Source organism: Leopardus geoffroyi, chromosome D2, assembly GCF_018350155.1.
Source record: "Leopardus geoffroyi isolate Oge1 chromosome D2, O.geoffroyi_Oge1_pat1.0, whole genome shotgun sequence".
Taxonomy (NCBI): Eukaryota; Metazoa; Chordata; class Mammalia; order Carnivora; family Felidae; genus Leopardus; species Leopardus geoffroyi.
Window position 1 is genome coordinate 37,723,369 of NC_059334.1, and position 15,670 is coordinate 37,739,038.

At 43.3% G+C, this 15,670-nt stretch overlaps 1 protein-coding gene across 44 annotated transcripts in view; it reads right to left on the reverse strand.

The window, feature by feature from the left end:
* KCNMA1 (potassium calcium-activated channel subfamily M alpha 1) overlaps positions 1-15,670 on the reverse strand; it is a 729,677-nt gene that overhangs the window by 259,374 nt on the left and 454,633 nt on the right. Inside the window, exon 1 of one of the 44 annotated variants that reach the window (XM_045437764.1) lies at positions 1,083-1,482. The exons of the other annotated variants lie outside the window; for them this stretch is intronic. Within the exon in view, the coding sequence (XP_045293720.1) occupies positions 1,083-1,293 (211 nt within the window). The 5' untranslated portion in view covers positions 1,294-1,482. Of the gene's footprint in view, positions 1-1,082; positions 1,483-15,670 lie in introns of those variants that run through there. 44 annotated transcript variants of the gene reach the window in all.

Sequence of the window (15,670 nt, forward strand, 5' to 3'; positions counted from 1 at the left end):
CTCTTAGCTTATAATCCCATCATTCCTGCTCATATCTCTAGGTGCTTTAATGGCGGTCCTCGCCAATGCTGGATGTTTTAAAACATGAAGCAGCTCTTCCCTGAAGTGAAGGGAGAGGGAACTTAACAATCTGATCAACAGATCTAGGGCTCCAGAAAGGAGGCATCAATATTTAGATTCTAGGTGAAGTCCATGCAGATGGTTTAACCCAAGGAAGCCTTTTAGGCCAGTTCTAATGAGAAGGATTGACTAGAATTCACCTATCGCTTGCTTGCTAATTGGAATTTCACCATGCATAATTATATAATGCCGAGGTAGTTCAAGCTGTGCCTATCCACATCAGAATCCTAAACTGGGCTCCAAAGGAATGATACTTTATTTTAAAGAAGCTCCTAGTACTACTAACCTTTCCGGAAATAAAAGATATCTCTTCCTAAGTCTGGGATCTTTAGGTCCAGAAATGTAAATTTAAGCCATTAATTCCAAACTCCTATACATTATGGATGCCCAAATAAAATCAAATCCCCCTCAGAAAACTGTTGAGACAGAAGAATCTTCCCAGAGGATGTCTCTTTCATCTCTGCTGGGTAAGAAGAATGAAGTAACACCCAAGATAGGCAAGACAGCATCCCCATGGCCTAATATGAGGACATAAGAAAGCGAACAGAAATGGCACTGGTGTCCCTGAAAACAAATATTGTTCATACCTCCAAAAGCCTCTTTGGAAAATGCTGACTCACTGGAAATTGTTACCACTTAATAAATTAGAAGGAGGCTATTGCTGTTATTTGCCAAGCTTTCCCCAACATTTCTGAAATATATTCTCTAATAGCTCAAAAACATTTGGGAACACTAGAGGCCAGCCACATTCATCTAAAAAAAAAAAAAGATAGGATTTCTGCCTGGCTTGGCACATCTGAGTTCAGGGGTGTATCAAACAAACGGGAATGGAGAAAGCTATCACCTGCCCTCTGGATATCACCCTCAATCCAGCCTATAAGAAGGGCACTTCTTTCCTGGGCAGCCTCCAAAAACACAGGATAACTTTGGGGGATAACTGCTGGGGCTGGGAGGGACCTTACCCCAAGAGGCGCAAACCCTGCTGTAGGACACCAATGACTGCCAGAAGCTCTGCCGTTCCTCCTTCTCAGGGGCCGCGGGCCCACACCTCACCCGGTAGCCATTATGGAACAAGTCCCCCAGGGACTTTTTGCGGCGCCTGGTAGGTTTGTAATCTTCTGTGCTGGTGCCGTTGGGTGGGTGATGGTAGACCAGAATCTTACTGGGGATCATGGTGGGGGCAGAGAGCCGGACTGGGCTCCAGGTTCCCTTCAATTCACGTCTTGCACAAACTGATGTCCTGCAAGGATCTGGAGGAGCCTGTATTTCCTGGACCTGTGCTGCAGACAGGTCCTCCTGTCCAGCACGGTGTGGCTCACCAGCATTTATGTCCCGATGGAGACTTCCTCCTCTCTCATTCACCAGCCCCCTTGAAAAAGCCCCAGCATGCTCTGGGCAGCTGCAGGAGGCCTCCTCAGAGAGGCTGTTGGGAAGGGAGGGGGAGCAGTCTGATCCATTATGTCCTACAAGCTGATCAATCAGCTTCACTCTGGAAATTACCACATAAGCTCCTTTGGACATGATTTAGGGGGATGGAAGGAGAAAAGGCTATAATTCCTCAAAATCAAGGAGCACAGAGTAGGGTGTGGAGGGGGGCTGCGGTTTGGGTCCTACTGGGCCATTCCTTTTATTCTGGTGATTTTTTCTGATGATTAAGGGTTCTCAGGGAAGACTCTCTTATGGGATATGATGCCCAACTAGAGAGAAAGACTGAATGGCCCCACTCCTTCTTTCCCACCTCCTACTACCAATATAACCCAGATGCACAAATCTTCTGCTAATATCACGTGTAGGACTGAGGCAGAGGAGGGACTCTGGGCTTTCCAGAAGGCAGGAGGAGACATTCCATTAGAGCTCCTCACCCCTGTGCTTCCCTACCTTGTAGTTCTCAGCACCTCGTCTTGTTACCAACACCGGTCCCCTCTTTCCCCTAGGGCACTGAGTGTAAACAAAAATATAGCAGGACAGAGAAAGTATTAAAAGTATAAACAGAGAAATACCTAGATTCATAAATTATTAGTTAAGTCTCCCCATAATCTGGCCCCCACCTTTTTTTTCCAGCCTTCACACTGCCTTCTAGCAAGGCTAAAGTGATCAGATGGAATTTTCAGAGAGGGCAATTTATTTCTCCTCAGTAGAGATTTGTCCATCCCCCCAACCATGACATATTAAGCTTCTATCACATGCCAAGAATTGTGATTAGTACTGGCTATTCAGCAACTGATGGGAATGATACAAGTTCAGCTGTAATGGAGTTTACAGTCTAGTAGGAGAGAGAAGCAATACCAAATTCCTACCATAAATGTATCTAACTAACAGTTTGAGTAAAGTGCTACAAAGGAAAAGCAAAAGTAGCTATCTGTCTGAATGAGTGTGTGTGTGTGTGTGTGTGTGTGTGTGTGTGTGTGCGCGTGTGTGTGTGCGCGCGCGCATATATGTGTATCTGGATAGGAATGTGTGGAACATGTTGGGGTGTGTATATCAGAAAGGGCTTCATATTGATTATGAATCCTAACAGTTGAACAGCAGACAGCCAGCTGAGAAGAGACAACAGTGGTGAGGGGAATTTTTTTTTTTTTTTTTTTGGTTGAGGGAGCAGCATGACAAATGTCCTGAAGAGGGGAAAAAATGGCCTATTCCTGACTTGAAAGGAACTCACTGTGTCTAAAATGAAATAACTGATGAGAGACTTTTTAAAACTTACAGTTCTCTTGAAATGATCTGTGTAACCATAGGCCCTACAGACATCAAGAGGATAATGAAGGAAAATAATGAACAATATTGTGTCTACAAATTTGAAAAATAAATGAAATAGATAAATTTTGTTACAAATACAACCTTTTCAAAATGACACAAGAAGAAATGAAAAATCTAAACAGCCATGTATCTGTTAAAAAAAAAATTGAAACTTCAATGGAAATATCCCCAGAAAGAAAATTTCAGGTCTAAATGGTTTCCACTGGAGAATTCTACCACACATTTAAGAAGGTAATAATTCCTATCTTAGATAAACTCTTTTAAAGAATAGAGGAAGAAGAAACATTTCCCAATTGTTTTAGGATGTCAGCCTAATTATGACACCAAAATGTGACAAGGGTAATAGAAGAAGAAGTGGGGGTGGGGGGGCGAAGGAGAAGAAGGAGGAGAAGGAGAAGGAGGAGGAGAAGGAGAGGGTGAAATTATAGACCAATATACCTCATCAACATAGGCACAATAATTCTTAAATACATACAGTACTAGTAAAAGTAATCTGGAATGATACATCATGACCAAAGGAGTTTATCCCCAGAATACAAGATTAGCTTAACAAATGAAAACCAATAATGTTATTCACCACATTAACAAATTAAAAGAGGAAAATCTTATGACCATTTTAATAGACATCAGAAAAAAATTGACTAAATACAACATGCGCTTTACTATAAAGACTATAAAGCTACATGTAATAAGAGTTTGAGACACTATGCTATGGCCTAAACAATGATACATTGATTAATGAAAGAGAACAGACTCCAGAAATAGATGCATATATATATGTGATGATAGAGGACAATATACATATGTATGGGTGAAGGAGAAAGTTAATTGATTTACAACAAAAGCACCAATACAATTGCATGGGAAAAGGAAGAAATTCTCAACAAACAGTGCTGAAAAAACGAGATCTCTGTACCAGAAAAGAAACAAACCTCAACTCTCATCGAACACTATATACAAAATCAGTTTGAAAGGGATCATGGACTTAAATGTAGAAGCCAAATATAAAGCTTCTAAAAAGGAATATTGGACAGTATCTTGAGGACACTTGGAGTAGGAAAAGATTTCGTAGGACACAAAAGGCATTGACTGTTACAAACTTGATAAGTTAAATAGCATTAAAATTACAAACTTCTCATCAAAAGACACTTAGTGACTTTAAAACAAAAGTCACAGAATTGGGGACAATATTTACAATACACTTATCCAACAAAGAACTTAGGGAAATGCACATTAAAACCTTAATAAGGGGCCCCTGGGTGGCTCTTTCCTTTCAGCATCAGACTTTTGATTTTGGCTCAGGTCATGATCCCAGGGTTGTGAGACTGAGCCCCTCACTGGGCTCTGTGCTGAGCATGGAGCCTGCTTAAGATTCTCTCTCTCCTTCTCTCTCTGCCTCTCTCCTGCCTGTGTGCATGCATTCTCTCTCTCTCCCTCTCTCTCTCAAAATAAATGAACATTTAAAAAAACCTTAATAAAATATCACTATACTGGAATGACTAAAATGAGAAAGTTGGCAATAGCAACTGTTAGCAGGCAAACAGCAACTGTGGCTCTCATACATTAATGGGAGGGAGGGGTATACAGTGCTATCATCTCTTTGAAACCTGTTTGTCAGGTCCTTAAAAGTTAAACATCTATCCTATCACCCGGAAGTTCCATTTCTAAGTAGTTATTCAGGAAAAATCAAAACACATGTCCACAAAATCACCTGTACAGGATGATCATAAAAATTTTATTCAAGATTACCCAAAGTCAGAAATGACCTAAATGTCTATCAGCAGGTGGGCAGATAAACAAATTGGTGGCATGCCCACAGAATGGAATAGTATTAGTAATAAAAAGGAACAATCTACTCATGTACACAGCAACATGTATGAATCCCAAAAATCTTACTTTGAGTAAAAGGAGGTAGACACAGGAAAGAGTAACCTGTTTGTTTTCATTTGTATAAAGTTCAAGAGCAGGCAAAACTAAACTGTGTTGATAGAAATCAGGACAATGATTACCTATGACTGAGGAAAGAGGGCAGCTGTTGACTGTAAATGGCAGAAGGAACCTTCTCAAGATAATGGCAATGCTCTGTATCCTGACATGGGTGATAGACTATTTCACAATAATACCCACGTCAAAACTCATTGAACTGCACCACAGAGTCTTTGTATTTTATTGTAAGTCTCATATACTTCACTAAAAATATTGAGATGGACGCCTCCTTATGACGGTGACCTCCTGGTCACCAGAGGTGTCCGAAATGTGGCTGTTTGTACCAACTTAATGAACATGGAAGTTGAGCTTGGTGTCTCACTAGAGATCATCTGCTCTAACCCTATTAGTTACCTCCCAACAGCAGGGTAGACGGCAGAGTCATGAAACTCCAGTAAATCTGAAAGAGGATCAGTTTAATGGAAAGAGCAAAGGGCTTATATATTTAGGCTCTGCCATTGCTGCTGTGGGGGCAGAACAAGTTATATGTTCCTAGCCTCAGATTCTCCATTTCTCAAATAGAGGTTTTAATATCTACTTCACACATGACAATCCAGATTTAAACATGTATGCAAAGCCCTGCACAGGTACCTACACAAGGTTGTACTCAGCAAATTCCCCTCCATCCAACTACCAAAGTTCTAGGGCACAGCCCATCTGGTCTCTGTTCTGCTCACAGAATACCCCATCATTGATGGGCAACCTGGCCACAGAGTGTCAATAACCAAATCCCTTTTTGTCTCCACACAGCAGGCCTGCCAGCTGCTTCATAAGACTTCACTGATGTGGACACGACAAGTTTGGACCCTGGAGCCAGACGGCTGGGATTTGGGTCCTGGCATCTCTATTTATGAGCCATGTGATCTTGGAAAAGTTATTCAAACCCTGCCTTGAGTCCCTGACTCTTAACATGGTAGAACCATCTCAACATAAGCCTCTTCACTACAAGAAAGTGCTTCTTAAAACAATTTTTAAAAATTTAAAGAGAATCCTATGTAAACATATGCACACACTCAAATAAATTGGGGCTCATTTCTCTGGACACGTGTGTATTGCAAAAAATTGTCCTAGACCACATCCACATTTTACACACCCCTCAGTGTATCCCACAGTTGCTGCCCTATATCATCAGACCCCAAGGAATTCAGTGGGGGTTTCATTTGTCTTCAAGAGCCCAGTGTTGCCAACATGAAGTTACTGCCCTTCATTCACACTCACTGTGTAGAAACACCCTGCTCCTTCCCCTCTGCAACAGGCTTATTTCTCTTGGGGTGGGGGGGGGGGGAGTTGGTGAGGAAAGAAGAACATGAGAATGTTAATCCATTCTTTTAAAAATATAACCAAGCAATTAACTCCGATGCAGTTAACCTCTTCAGTGAAATGAACGGATATCCAATTCCCTAAATCCTGTAGTTATTCATTTGTTCAAATAACTAAGCGCCTATGTAGAAGACAAGCAGGATTCTGGAACCCAGAATGATGGGATTCAAATCCCAGCCTCGCCATTAGTAGGGAATGAACATTGGCAAGTTCCTTCAACCCCCACTGTCTCAGTTCCCCTAACTATAAAATGGGAGTAGTAATGGTAACCCACCTCCTAGAGAAATACATCACCATATCTTTAACAGTTAAACTTGTCTTCAGTACAAGTAAATGCCACTGAGTGTTTGCTGTTTTTATACCTACGAGCCAGATACTGAGCTGGGCGCCCTGGGGACACAAACTCTAAGTCCATCCTCAAGGAAGTTATAGTTTTATGGAGCAGTTTACAATCTACACTTCTATTTAGCTAGAAAGGAGAGATGACTGCCTGCATCATTTTATTTTAGGAGAAGACCCCCAAATTAGCTCTTTTCCCTCACTTGCTCCTTGATGCCTGAAAGTCCACTGGTGGAACGGCAGTGATGCATAGTAAGAAAGTCCAGAGAGATGTGGGTTTGAACCCTGCCCCTTCCTCCTGCAATATGAGAACGGGGGCTGGTTACATGAAACCTGCAAACCTACCTCCTCACATACACATAAAGAGGATAATTACACCTCTAAGGGGACACACAGAACGTGCTACACAAACACTCATTCCCTTTCTCCTCCGAGGGCCCTGCTCTTGCTTTCTCCTCCTAGGATCTAATGGTCTGCTCCCTATGAAAATGCACATTTGCCTAGGAGTCACCGATCCCCCAGATAAGTCTTGGTTACAGGAAAACTATGAAGCCACCTGGGCATGGGGGAGAAGAGCAGGTGCCGAGAATCGGGTAGAAAGGGGCAAACTGTGGACCAACTTGCGAACTGAACCAACTCCACTGGCTGGCAAGTCATGGCCCTGTTTTTAGCTGATGAAAGAGCCATCCAACATCTGTGATTTGAAATAAGGAAAATAAAAAGTCAAAGCTGAGTCTATGATCGGGCACATACTACTGTTTATTCCCCAAATCCCAGACCATTTGAGTTAAGTGCCTCAGGTCACCTCCCCACACTCTTAACTCTTTTTAAAATTGGAGACCAGAAGCATGCAGCGTTCGCACAGGCCTCAAGTCACAAGGGAAAAGGATGCTTTACTTTGGTCCCTGGTTTCTCTATTCAAGAAAATATCACCTAATCTCCAGTTAATCTGCCTCCTCCCACCCCACTTCATCTCCTCCCCTCTTTCTCCCTCCCTCCTGAGAACTAACCATCTGAGGGGCGCCTGGGTGGCTCAGTCGGTTAAGCGTCCGACTTTGGCTCAGGTCATGATCTCACGGTCCGTGAGTTCAAGCCTCGCGTCAGGCTCTGTGCTAACAGCTCTGAGCCTGGAGCCTGCTTTGGATTCTGTGTGTCTCTCTCTCTGACCCTCCCCTGTTCATGCTCTGTCTCTCTCTGTCTCAAAAATAAATAAACACTTAAAAAAATTAAAAAAAAAAAAGAACTAACCATCTGAGGATCTGAGGGATAGAGTCTGTAACTCGGTGCATTTCCCTCCCCATCATCACCAGCTAGCGGTACACATTACTATCTTCTTGGTCCCTGTCCTGCCCTCTCATCTCCCAAGTGACAGCATCTGCCTGTCCTGACACACCATGTGTGATGCTGCAGACAAGTGAATCCAACTACCTCCAATATCCTCTCCTTTTCCCCAAGATGAAAACCCGAGCTCAATGATGAGAACTGGAATAATCCTCCCTAATCCCACCTCCCACGCTGAGCCCTGGCTGGAAAGCTGACACATGGCCCTGAGCATCCCTCCTGCCTGACATTTGGACCCACAGGAGACAGATGGTGTCCCCAGTCACTGTAGCGCACGCAGGTTTGGTTTTTGAGATTTGTAGCCCCATCTACTGCAGGGAGGACCTGAATCGGTTGACATGGTCAAAAATCACATCAAAACAAAACCCATACCTAGGGATAAACTAGGACAGGGCTCCTGCCAGCTAAAAGAAGCAGCAAGGAATGTTACCAGGAACCTGCCAGCCTCGGGACAAGAGTGAGGTTAGGCATGTAGCGCACAAAATTTGAGGAGGCCCCCTTTGTTAACGCCCACTTTGCCCTTGCATTGCTCTGAGAGTGAGTCATTCAATTTGCACCCCATACTCCTCTCTCGCCTCACCCTAGTCCCCTCCCCGGCACTTGCAATGAATCTGTTACTAAGCTCATCTCTGGAAATGGCTCTGCCTTTTCTGTCACCTGTGGCAAGAGAGAAACATACTGGGTTATGATTGTTGTGAACTGGGAAAACCTATAAAGTCAATGCAGAGATCAATGTTATCCTAAAATTAATCTCAAGCAGAATTTCTGTGCCAGCGGCTTTGAATAAAGACTGAGGAACACAGTGAATTATATCTTCAATTACAGTTTACAAAGAACAGAGGCGCTCCTTCCAAACGGGTGCTCTTGATTTAGCTCTCTATAAAGGCAGGAAGCAGAACACTGAATCTCGGATCAGTAAAAACATTTCCACAAGGGCCTCAGGTGCCACAGGATTTAGCGATGTTTAATTCCGATGCTCAAAATTAATTTAAGGTAAACTCGGAGGATGGAAATGAAGTGTTCGTTTTGGGGGGATTAATCCACTACTAGGTGTATCTCAGTTATGTTTTGTTCTAATGCTCGCAATTAACACCAGGATAAACTTGGGTAATCGAAACCAGGGCTCAGCACATTTTTTTCCTGTGAAGGGCCAATAATAAATACTTCAGGGTTTGGGAGTCGTACAACCTGTGTTGAAACTGCTCAACTTGGCCACGGTGGCGTGAAAGCTAGCCATAGACAATATGTAAGAAACCGAGCTTGGCTACATTCCAATAGAATGTTATTTCCCAAACTAGGTGGCGGGCCAGGTTTAGCCTGCAGGCCAATCTTGCCAACCTCTGATCCACTGACACTTCAGAGGGAGGGAGGAATGATTAATTTGCCAGCAAGCACTTTTCCAAGTTGGTAACACTTAGTTCCTTCTGTTTCCTGTGACACTCATTTTAACACCTGATACGCTGTTTTTGTTTTCCTAGCTTAATCCAGATATTTATAAATCACTTCAGACTATGAACTCCTTGAGGTCAGGGTCTCAGTCCCTCTTCTTTGTGTATAATTTGTAACATCTAGCAGAGTCGGGCATGTTGCATCTGTTTAAGATTTTTCCCTTGTTCCACAAGGGATGTAGTTCACATCTCTGGTTTCGGTATGTGAGGACTTGGAGATCTTTCTAACCCAACAATTGAGAGTTTCTTCCCTCCCCATGCGCATCCTGTTTCTAATCAGTTCTGAATAAAGCTATGTTAAAGGCGTAAGCCAGTTTGCTCTGACCCAAAACAAGTTAGCACGTCCCACTTTGAGACTCCCAAGTCCTCAGCTCATGTGCTTATTTCAGTCTTTTTTCCTATAAATAAATGGCGATAAAAATTCTGTCTCCTTCTATGCTTGTCGCCAATGCCCAGCATATGGTAGCATTCAATAAATATGAGTTGAAGAAATGAGGAAATGAATATGATTTGGGTTTAGCTCCTAAAACCTTTGTTATGTGAGAGGACTTTGCCAGCTTAGTTTGGAAGCAAAATCTGTTAAGCAAGATTTTGTGCTCTTGTGCCACCTAGTTGAAACCCACACTTGACACTGCTTAGTGGACTGATCCTGTATCCCTGTATCCCTAACCCCAATTTGTCCCTGAGTACAAGGGGGTCACTGATCAGAGTTTGGATGGCAGGTTTCATTGGCCTGCTGATTCCACTGGCCTCATCCATTTCCGCATCCCCTTCTGAGCAACAGGGGATGAGCACTAAAATCTCCATCCCTTCACAGAACCAGAACAGGAGGCACCAAACCATCTGCTTATTGGTCACGTGGCAACAGACAATGTCTGGAACGTCCTTACAGCATATTACTTCACTGATAAAGATGGATCGCACTTAAGCAGTGATTCTTGATCTCTACGAAATGGCTCAGACAGCACAGGAACAATCTCACAGATAAGACAAACTGCGCCGAGCTGGTCCCAGACTATGAAAATGCCTGCCAGGACATGACTTATGTGAAAATAAATAAGGTGGGTCACTGCTTTATCATTAGCAATAAGTGGATTCTTTCTTCCTACCACAAAGCGAGGATGTAAAGGAACCACACACACCTATTGTTGCTTAGGCCTTTTTTCTTCACCAACTGCCTGAGGTGTGGGTTTGCAAACGAAATCATCCCAACCATTCTTTTGGACTGACTGTTTAATGAGGGGGTAAAATAGGCCAGCCCTTTCCTCTTCCATCAGATGCCTTCCTTGTGGCCATTTCACTAACTGCATGAGGGGACACCAGAGGAGACAAATGGGCGCAAGTTGCAAACCCAGCAAACAAAGGGTAGAAGTAGATAAACGGAATGAATTAATCAGCGATAAGTCACCGTGTCCCTATTACATATTTGGTCCTCTTCTGGGAGCGGTTAGGGCCAGAAACACTATGAGACATGGTCTCTAAAGAAACACAAACAAAACAACAAAAAGTAAAACCAGAAATCAAAAATAGCACATAACTAATCACAACGATTTACTGGAACAGACCGAGCTTTTAAGAGCACTGAGAGGGGCGCCTGGGTGGCTCAGTCAGGTAAGCATTGACTCTTGGTTTCAGCTCAGGTCATGACCTCACGGTTTGTGAGTTTGAGCCCCATGTCAGGCTCTGTGCTGACAGCACGGAGCCTGCTTGGGATTCTCTCTCCCTCTCTCTATCTGCCCTTTCCCGGCCTGCTTTCTCTCTCTCCTCTCTCTCTCTCTCTCTCTCTCAAAAAATAAATAAACATTAAAAAAAAGAGTACTGAGAGCATGGTCCACAGGCAGACATCTCTGGATAATGCAAAATCTTACGTTGATTGGCAAATTAAACTTCCTTTCATAATTCTTATATGAAAACTGCTGAGAGGGACAAAAAGGGCAATAAAAATTTTTAAAAATTCTTAAGACTTCTGGTGACTATGAAAAGAACATCTGTATGACAATTTGAAAAACTCAGTGAGTTCTAGTTTTGGGAGTACTCCAACACAGCCCATCACCTTAGACAAGTCATGTTTCTTCTTCCTGACCTAAATGGTTTCTCATGGGAAGGGGGAAGGAAAGAACGAAGGAACGAAGGAAGGAACAGAGGAAGGAAGGGAGGGAGAAAGGAAAGGAAGGAGGAACTAGGAGAGTTTACTAGTAGGTAATCCCTAATGTCCCTTTCAAATAAAATTTCTTTTTTTTTTAATATAATTTATTGTCAAGTTGGCTAACATACAATAGATACCATGTGCTTTTGGTTTCAGGGGTAGATTCCCACGGATCATCGCTTACATACAACACCCAGTGCTCATTCCAACAAGTGCCCTCCTCAATGCCCATCACCCACTTTCCCCTCTCCCCCACCCCCCACCCATCCTCAGTGTGTTCTCTGTATTTAAGAGTCTCTTATGGTTTGCCTCCCTCCCTCTCTGTAACTATGTTTTCCCCTTCCCTTCCCCCATGGTCTTCTGTTAAATTTCTCAAGATCCACATATGAGTGAAAACATGATATCTGTCTTTCTCTGACTGACTTATTTCACTTAGCATAATACCCTCCAGTTCCATCCATGTTGTTGCAAATGGCCAGATTTCATTCTTTCTCATTGCCAAGTAGTATTCCATTGTATATATAAACCACATCTTCTTTATTCAAATCAAATTTCTATAACTATGTGGCTCTATGCTCTTAGAGGTCACTCATGAACAAAGAAATAATAGCCAAAAGAGAAAGTAGCCAAAAGAGAAAAAATAAAAATTATTTTCATAAATCTGCAATTTCCGTAGCTACTTTGTAACCATGAAGGAAATGCTACTGCACAGTAGGCTTGACTCACTCCAGTGAATTCCCTTGCCTTCATCCACCCATCTGCCCAGCTGGACCACATGCATTTGAATGCCAGAGTGCTGGGCTTATTGAGATGCTAATTTCTGAATGTTCCCACTCACACCAGGGGGACAGCTTTGGAAGAAGATGTCATATCTCAGTGACCTCACCTTGTGGAATGATTTCTTTTTATAAATGCTAATTGCAACCCATTAATTAAGAGAGATGTTATAGTGGGCAGGAAAATCATGGAGTAAGCAAATCCTACAACTCTCTCCAGCATTTATCATGAAGCAAAATCCTCTGTCTGATGCATTTCTGTATGGCCTAGAGGGCAGTACAGGAGTTAAATATTCCAGCTTCTGATTCAGAGGTCAACATGGGTCTGGTAGAGAAAGGGACTCTCAGTTTAGAAGGGGCCAAGCATCCAACCTCAGTGAATTTTTGGAGTACTGTGGTTACAGTTGGAAGACAGGCCTGGACTAATTTATTTCTGTCTATTGTGCAAGACAAAGAGTTTTTTGTGTGAGGTTTTTTTTTTTTTTTTTTTCCTGCATCTTGTCCCGTCATCTAGGAGAGTGCCAGGCACACAGTGGGTGCTCAGTAAAAGTGTTGATTAAATTTAAATCCTGGCTTTGCCATTTGTAAACTGTGACCTGGGGTGCCTTCTCTAGCCTCTTAGAGACTCTGGAGGATCTTTCCTTTGCATTTTGTTTTTTTGTAAAATGAAGTATCTCAGTGTAAATTCCCTTGGAAACAGAATGTGAGCAGAAGATTCTATTGTGAATAGTTTATTTGGGAGGTGATATCAGGGAACACAAGCAGGGGAGCAGGGATTTAAGAAAGGGACAGGATGAGTGTTGTATGTAAGCGATGAATCGCGAGAATCTACCCCCAAAACCAAGGGAAACTGTATACACTGTATGTTAGCCAATTTGACAATAATTTATATTTAAAAAAAAAAAAGAAAGGGACAGGAAAGAAGGTAGCAATAAAGAGTTCATCGGGAGCGCAGTTGGTTAAGTGTCTGACTTCAGCTTAGGTCATGATCTCACGACTTTGTGAGTTGGAGCCCTGAATCAGGCTCTGTGCAGACAGCTCGGATCCTGGAGCCTGCTTCACGTTCTGTCTTCCTCTCTCTCTGCCCCTCCCCTGCTTATGCTCTGTCTCTCTCTCTCTCTCAAAAACAACTAATAAGCATTAAAAAAAAAAAAAAAACATTAAAAAAAAGAGTTCATCAAGCAAGCATCACTGTGGACAACTGGAGAAGAACACCAGCGGGGGCCTGGGCAGCCCTGTGGAGGGGGATGCAGAGATCCTCACTAAGGGACAATGGTAAGGATCCATCACCTCCAGTAGGTCATTGGTTGAGGGGAGCATTAAGATCCTAGCATGGTATCTTGGAGGCAGGCCAGGGAGCAGGCTTAGGTGACTGGAGAAAAGCCTCAGGCAAAGAAATGCTGCTGCTGGCGATTCAAAACCCAGCCACCTACATAAAGGTGAGGACAAGGGGTGTGGGTGGGCACCAGAAGGGCCTGCCTCACCAGAATAGTAAAACCCACCTCTTAGGTCATTGTGAGGCTTACGTGAAACTGTACAGGGAAGTATTTGTCACTATGACTACTTTCCGCACTGTGCCTGCAACGACTGAGGGCTTACTGTTGGGAGGCCACGTCAGGTGGAAAAACACTGCTCCAAGGGTGTCTGAAGACACCACAGGTTCAGAGATAGGCCTCATCCTGTCCTCGGAAACTGACAATGTGTGCCAGCATACTAAAGGTTCTGAGAATTCCTCCAGTTAAGAAATCCTCTAATTAAACTAGGATTTCCCAAACTTACTTGACCATAGAGCTCTCTTTTCACAATGCCTACTAACTTTCTGTGTAATCCAAAATTCCACAAAGCACATTTCAAAAAAAGAAGGCCTGAGGCTGGTGGGTTTTCCCCAGGAAGGCATTCCATAACTTCCAGCTCACCCCTAAAATTCTGCCGCCAAATGTGTTTTCTTAGCGCCACCCATATCCTCTGCTTTTACCCCCTTTCTTGATGAATCCAAACCCACAGTGATGATTCCCTTACTTTTCATTTCTCAGGCTTATGGCTGGCACGAGCTTGCAATATGAAATTCCTCTCTCTGGCACCCATATGCATAGCTCTTATCTCCAAAGGAAGGACTCCCTGCAATCTGCCTGAAGTTAGTTAGCGACTACCATGTGACATTTCTTTACCAGGCAGCACCGATGGAGGGGAGTCTCCAGGTCCTGCTCTACTGCTTACTAACTGCAAGAGACTAAATAACTTCCCCCGCATCATTTGTAAAATGGGAAAATGAGTCTACCTCACAGGTTGCTATAAAAGTTGAGCAAGACACAGCACAGGGGCGCCTGGGTGGCTCAGTCAGTTAAGCATCTGACTATTGATTTCAGTTCAGGGCGTGTCCTCACAGTTCGTGAGTTCAAGCCCCACATCGGGCTCTGCACTGACAGTGCGGAGCCTGCTTCGGATTCTCTCTTCCCTCTCTCTGCCCCTCCTTCTCTGCTAGCTCTCTGTCTCTCTCAAAGGAAGTAAATGAACTTAAAAAAAATTGAAAATACAGCACAAAGCATCCAGTATTGTGCAGCACATGTACTGAACGTACCTGCCCTCAAATCTCTTCTTCTAGCCACTCCCACAAGAACCCTGAATCAAGTTCTTATTGACTTAGAGGACTGTCATGGGAAGAGAGGATAGAATCATGAGAAAAATTTGCCAGAATAATTCAAGCCACTTAGTGACTATCTATAGCTGTATAAAGTTTGCCTGTTACTTTCTGATCTCCAAAAAAGTGTGTGTGTGTGTGTGTGTGTGTGTGTCCCTATGGACCTATAGATAGGTAGCTATAGAGGGAGAAGGAGAAAGAGAGTTTGATAGATCAATCTATTAAGACCTGTATGGCTACCTATCTAGGTACATAGATAAATAATTCATTCCATCCCCACAAAACCCCATATGAGGTGGCTCTAGTTGCCCCCATGTTACAGATGCAGCAGTTGAGGCACAGAGAGGTTACACAGCTTGCCCAAGCTCACCCAGCACCCTGAGGATGGAGCTGGGGTTCCTCGTGGCATGGAAGCAGTTTTCTCCACCATTATTCTCTAACAGTAAAAGCTACAAAGACAGGACCTGGGTGAGGACTTCACACTTTGAAATACTTAACTAAGACTAAATGACATGGAAAACTCTAGTTCCAGAAGACAGTGTTAGGAAGCCTTGGCAAAACGGAAATAAGAACCAATTCATGGGGGGAGGGGTTGGGAAGGATGGGGTGGAAATGTAAGCGTGGCCACGTTCTCTCCTTTCCCAGCACAGAGTTCACCCCTGTTACAACACATTTTAAAATAGAGTTGAAAGAAAACATGACTTCACCTTCACTCCTTTGGTGAATTGTTGCTCTCCTAACCACACCAGCGGCCTCAGGAGCTACAAGTTAGGAGTTTAGCAATTCCTTCCCTGGTCTT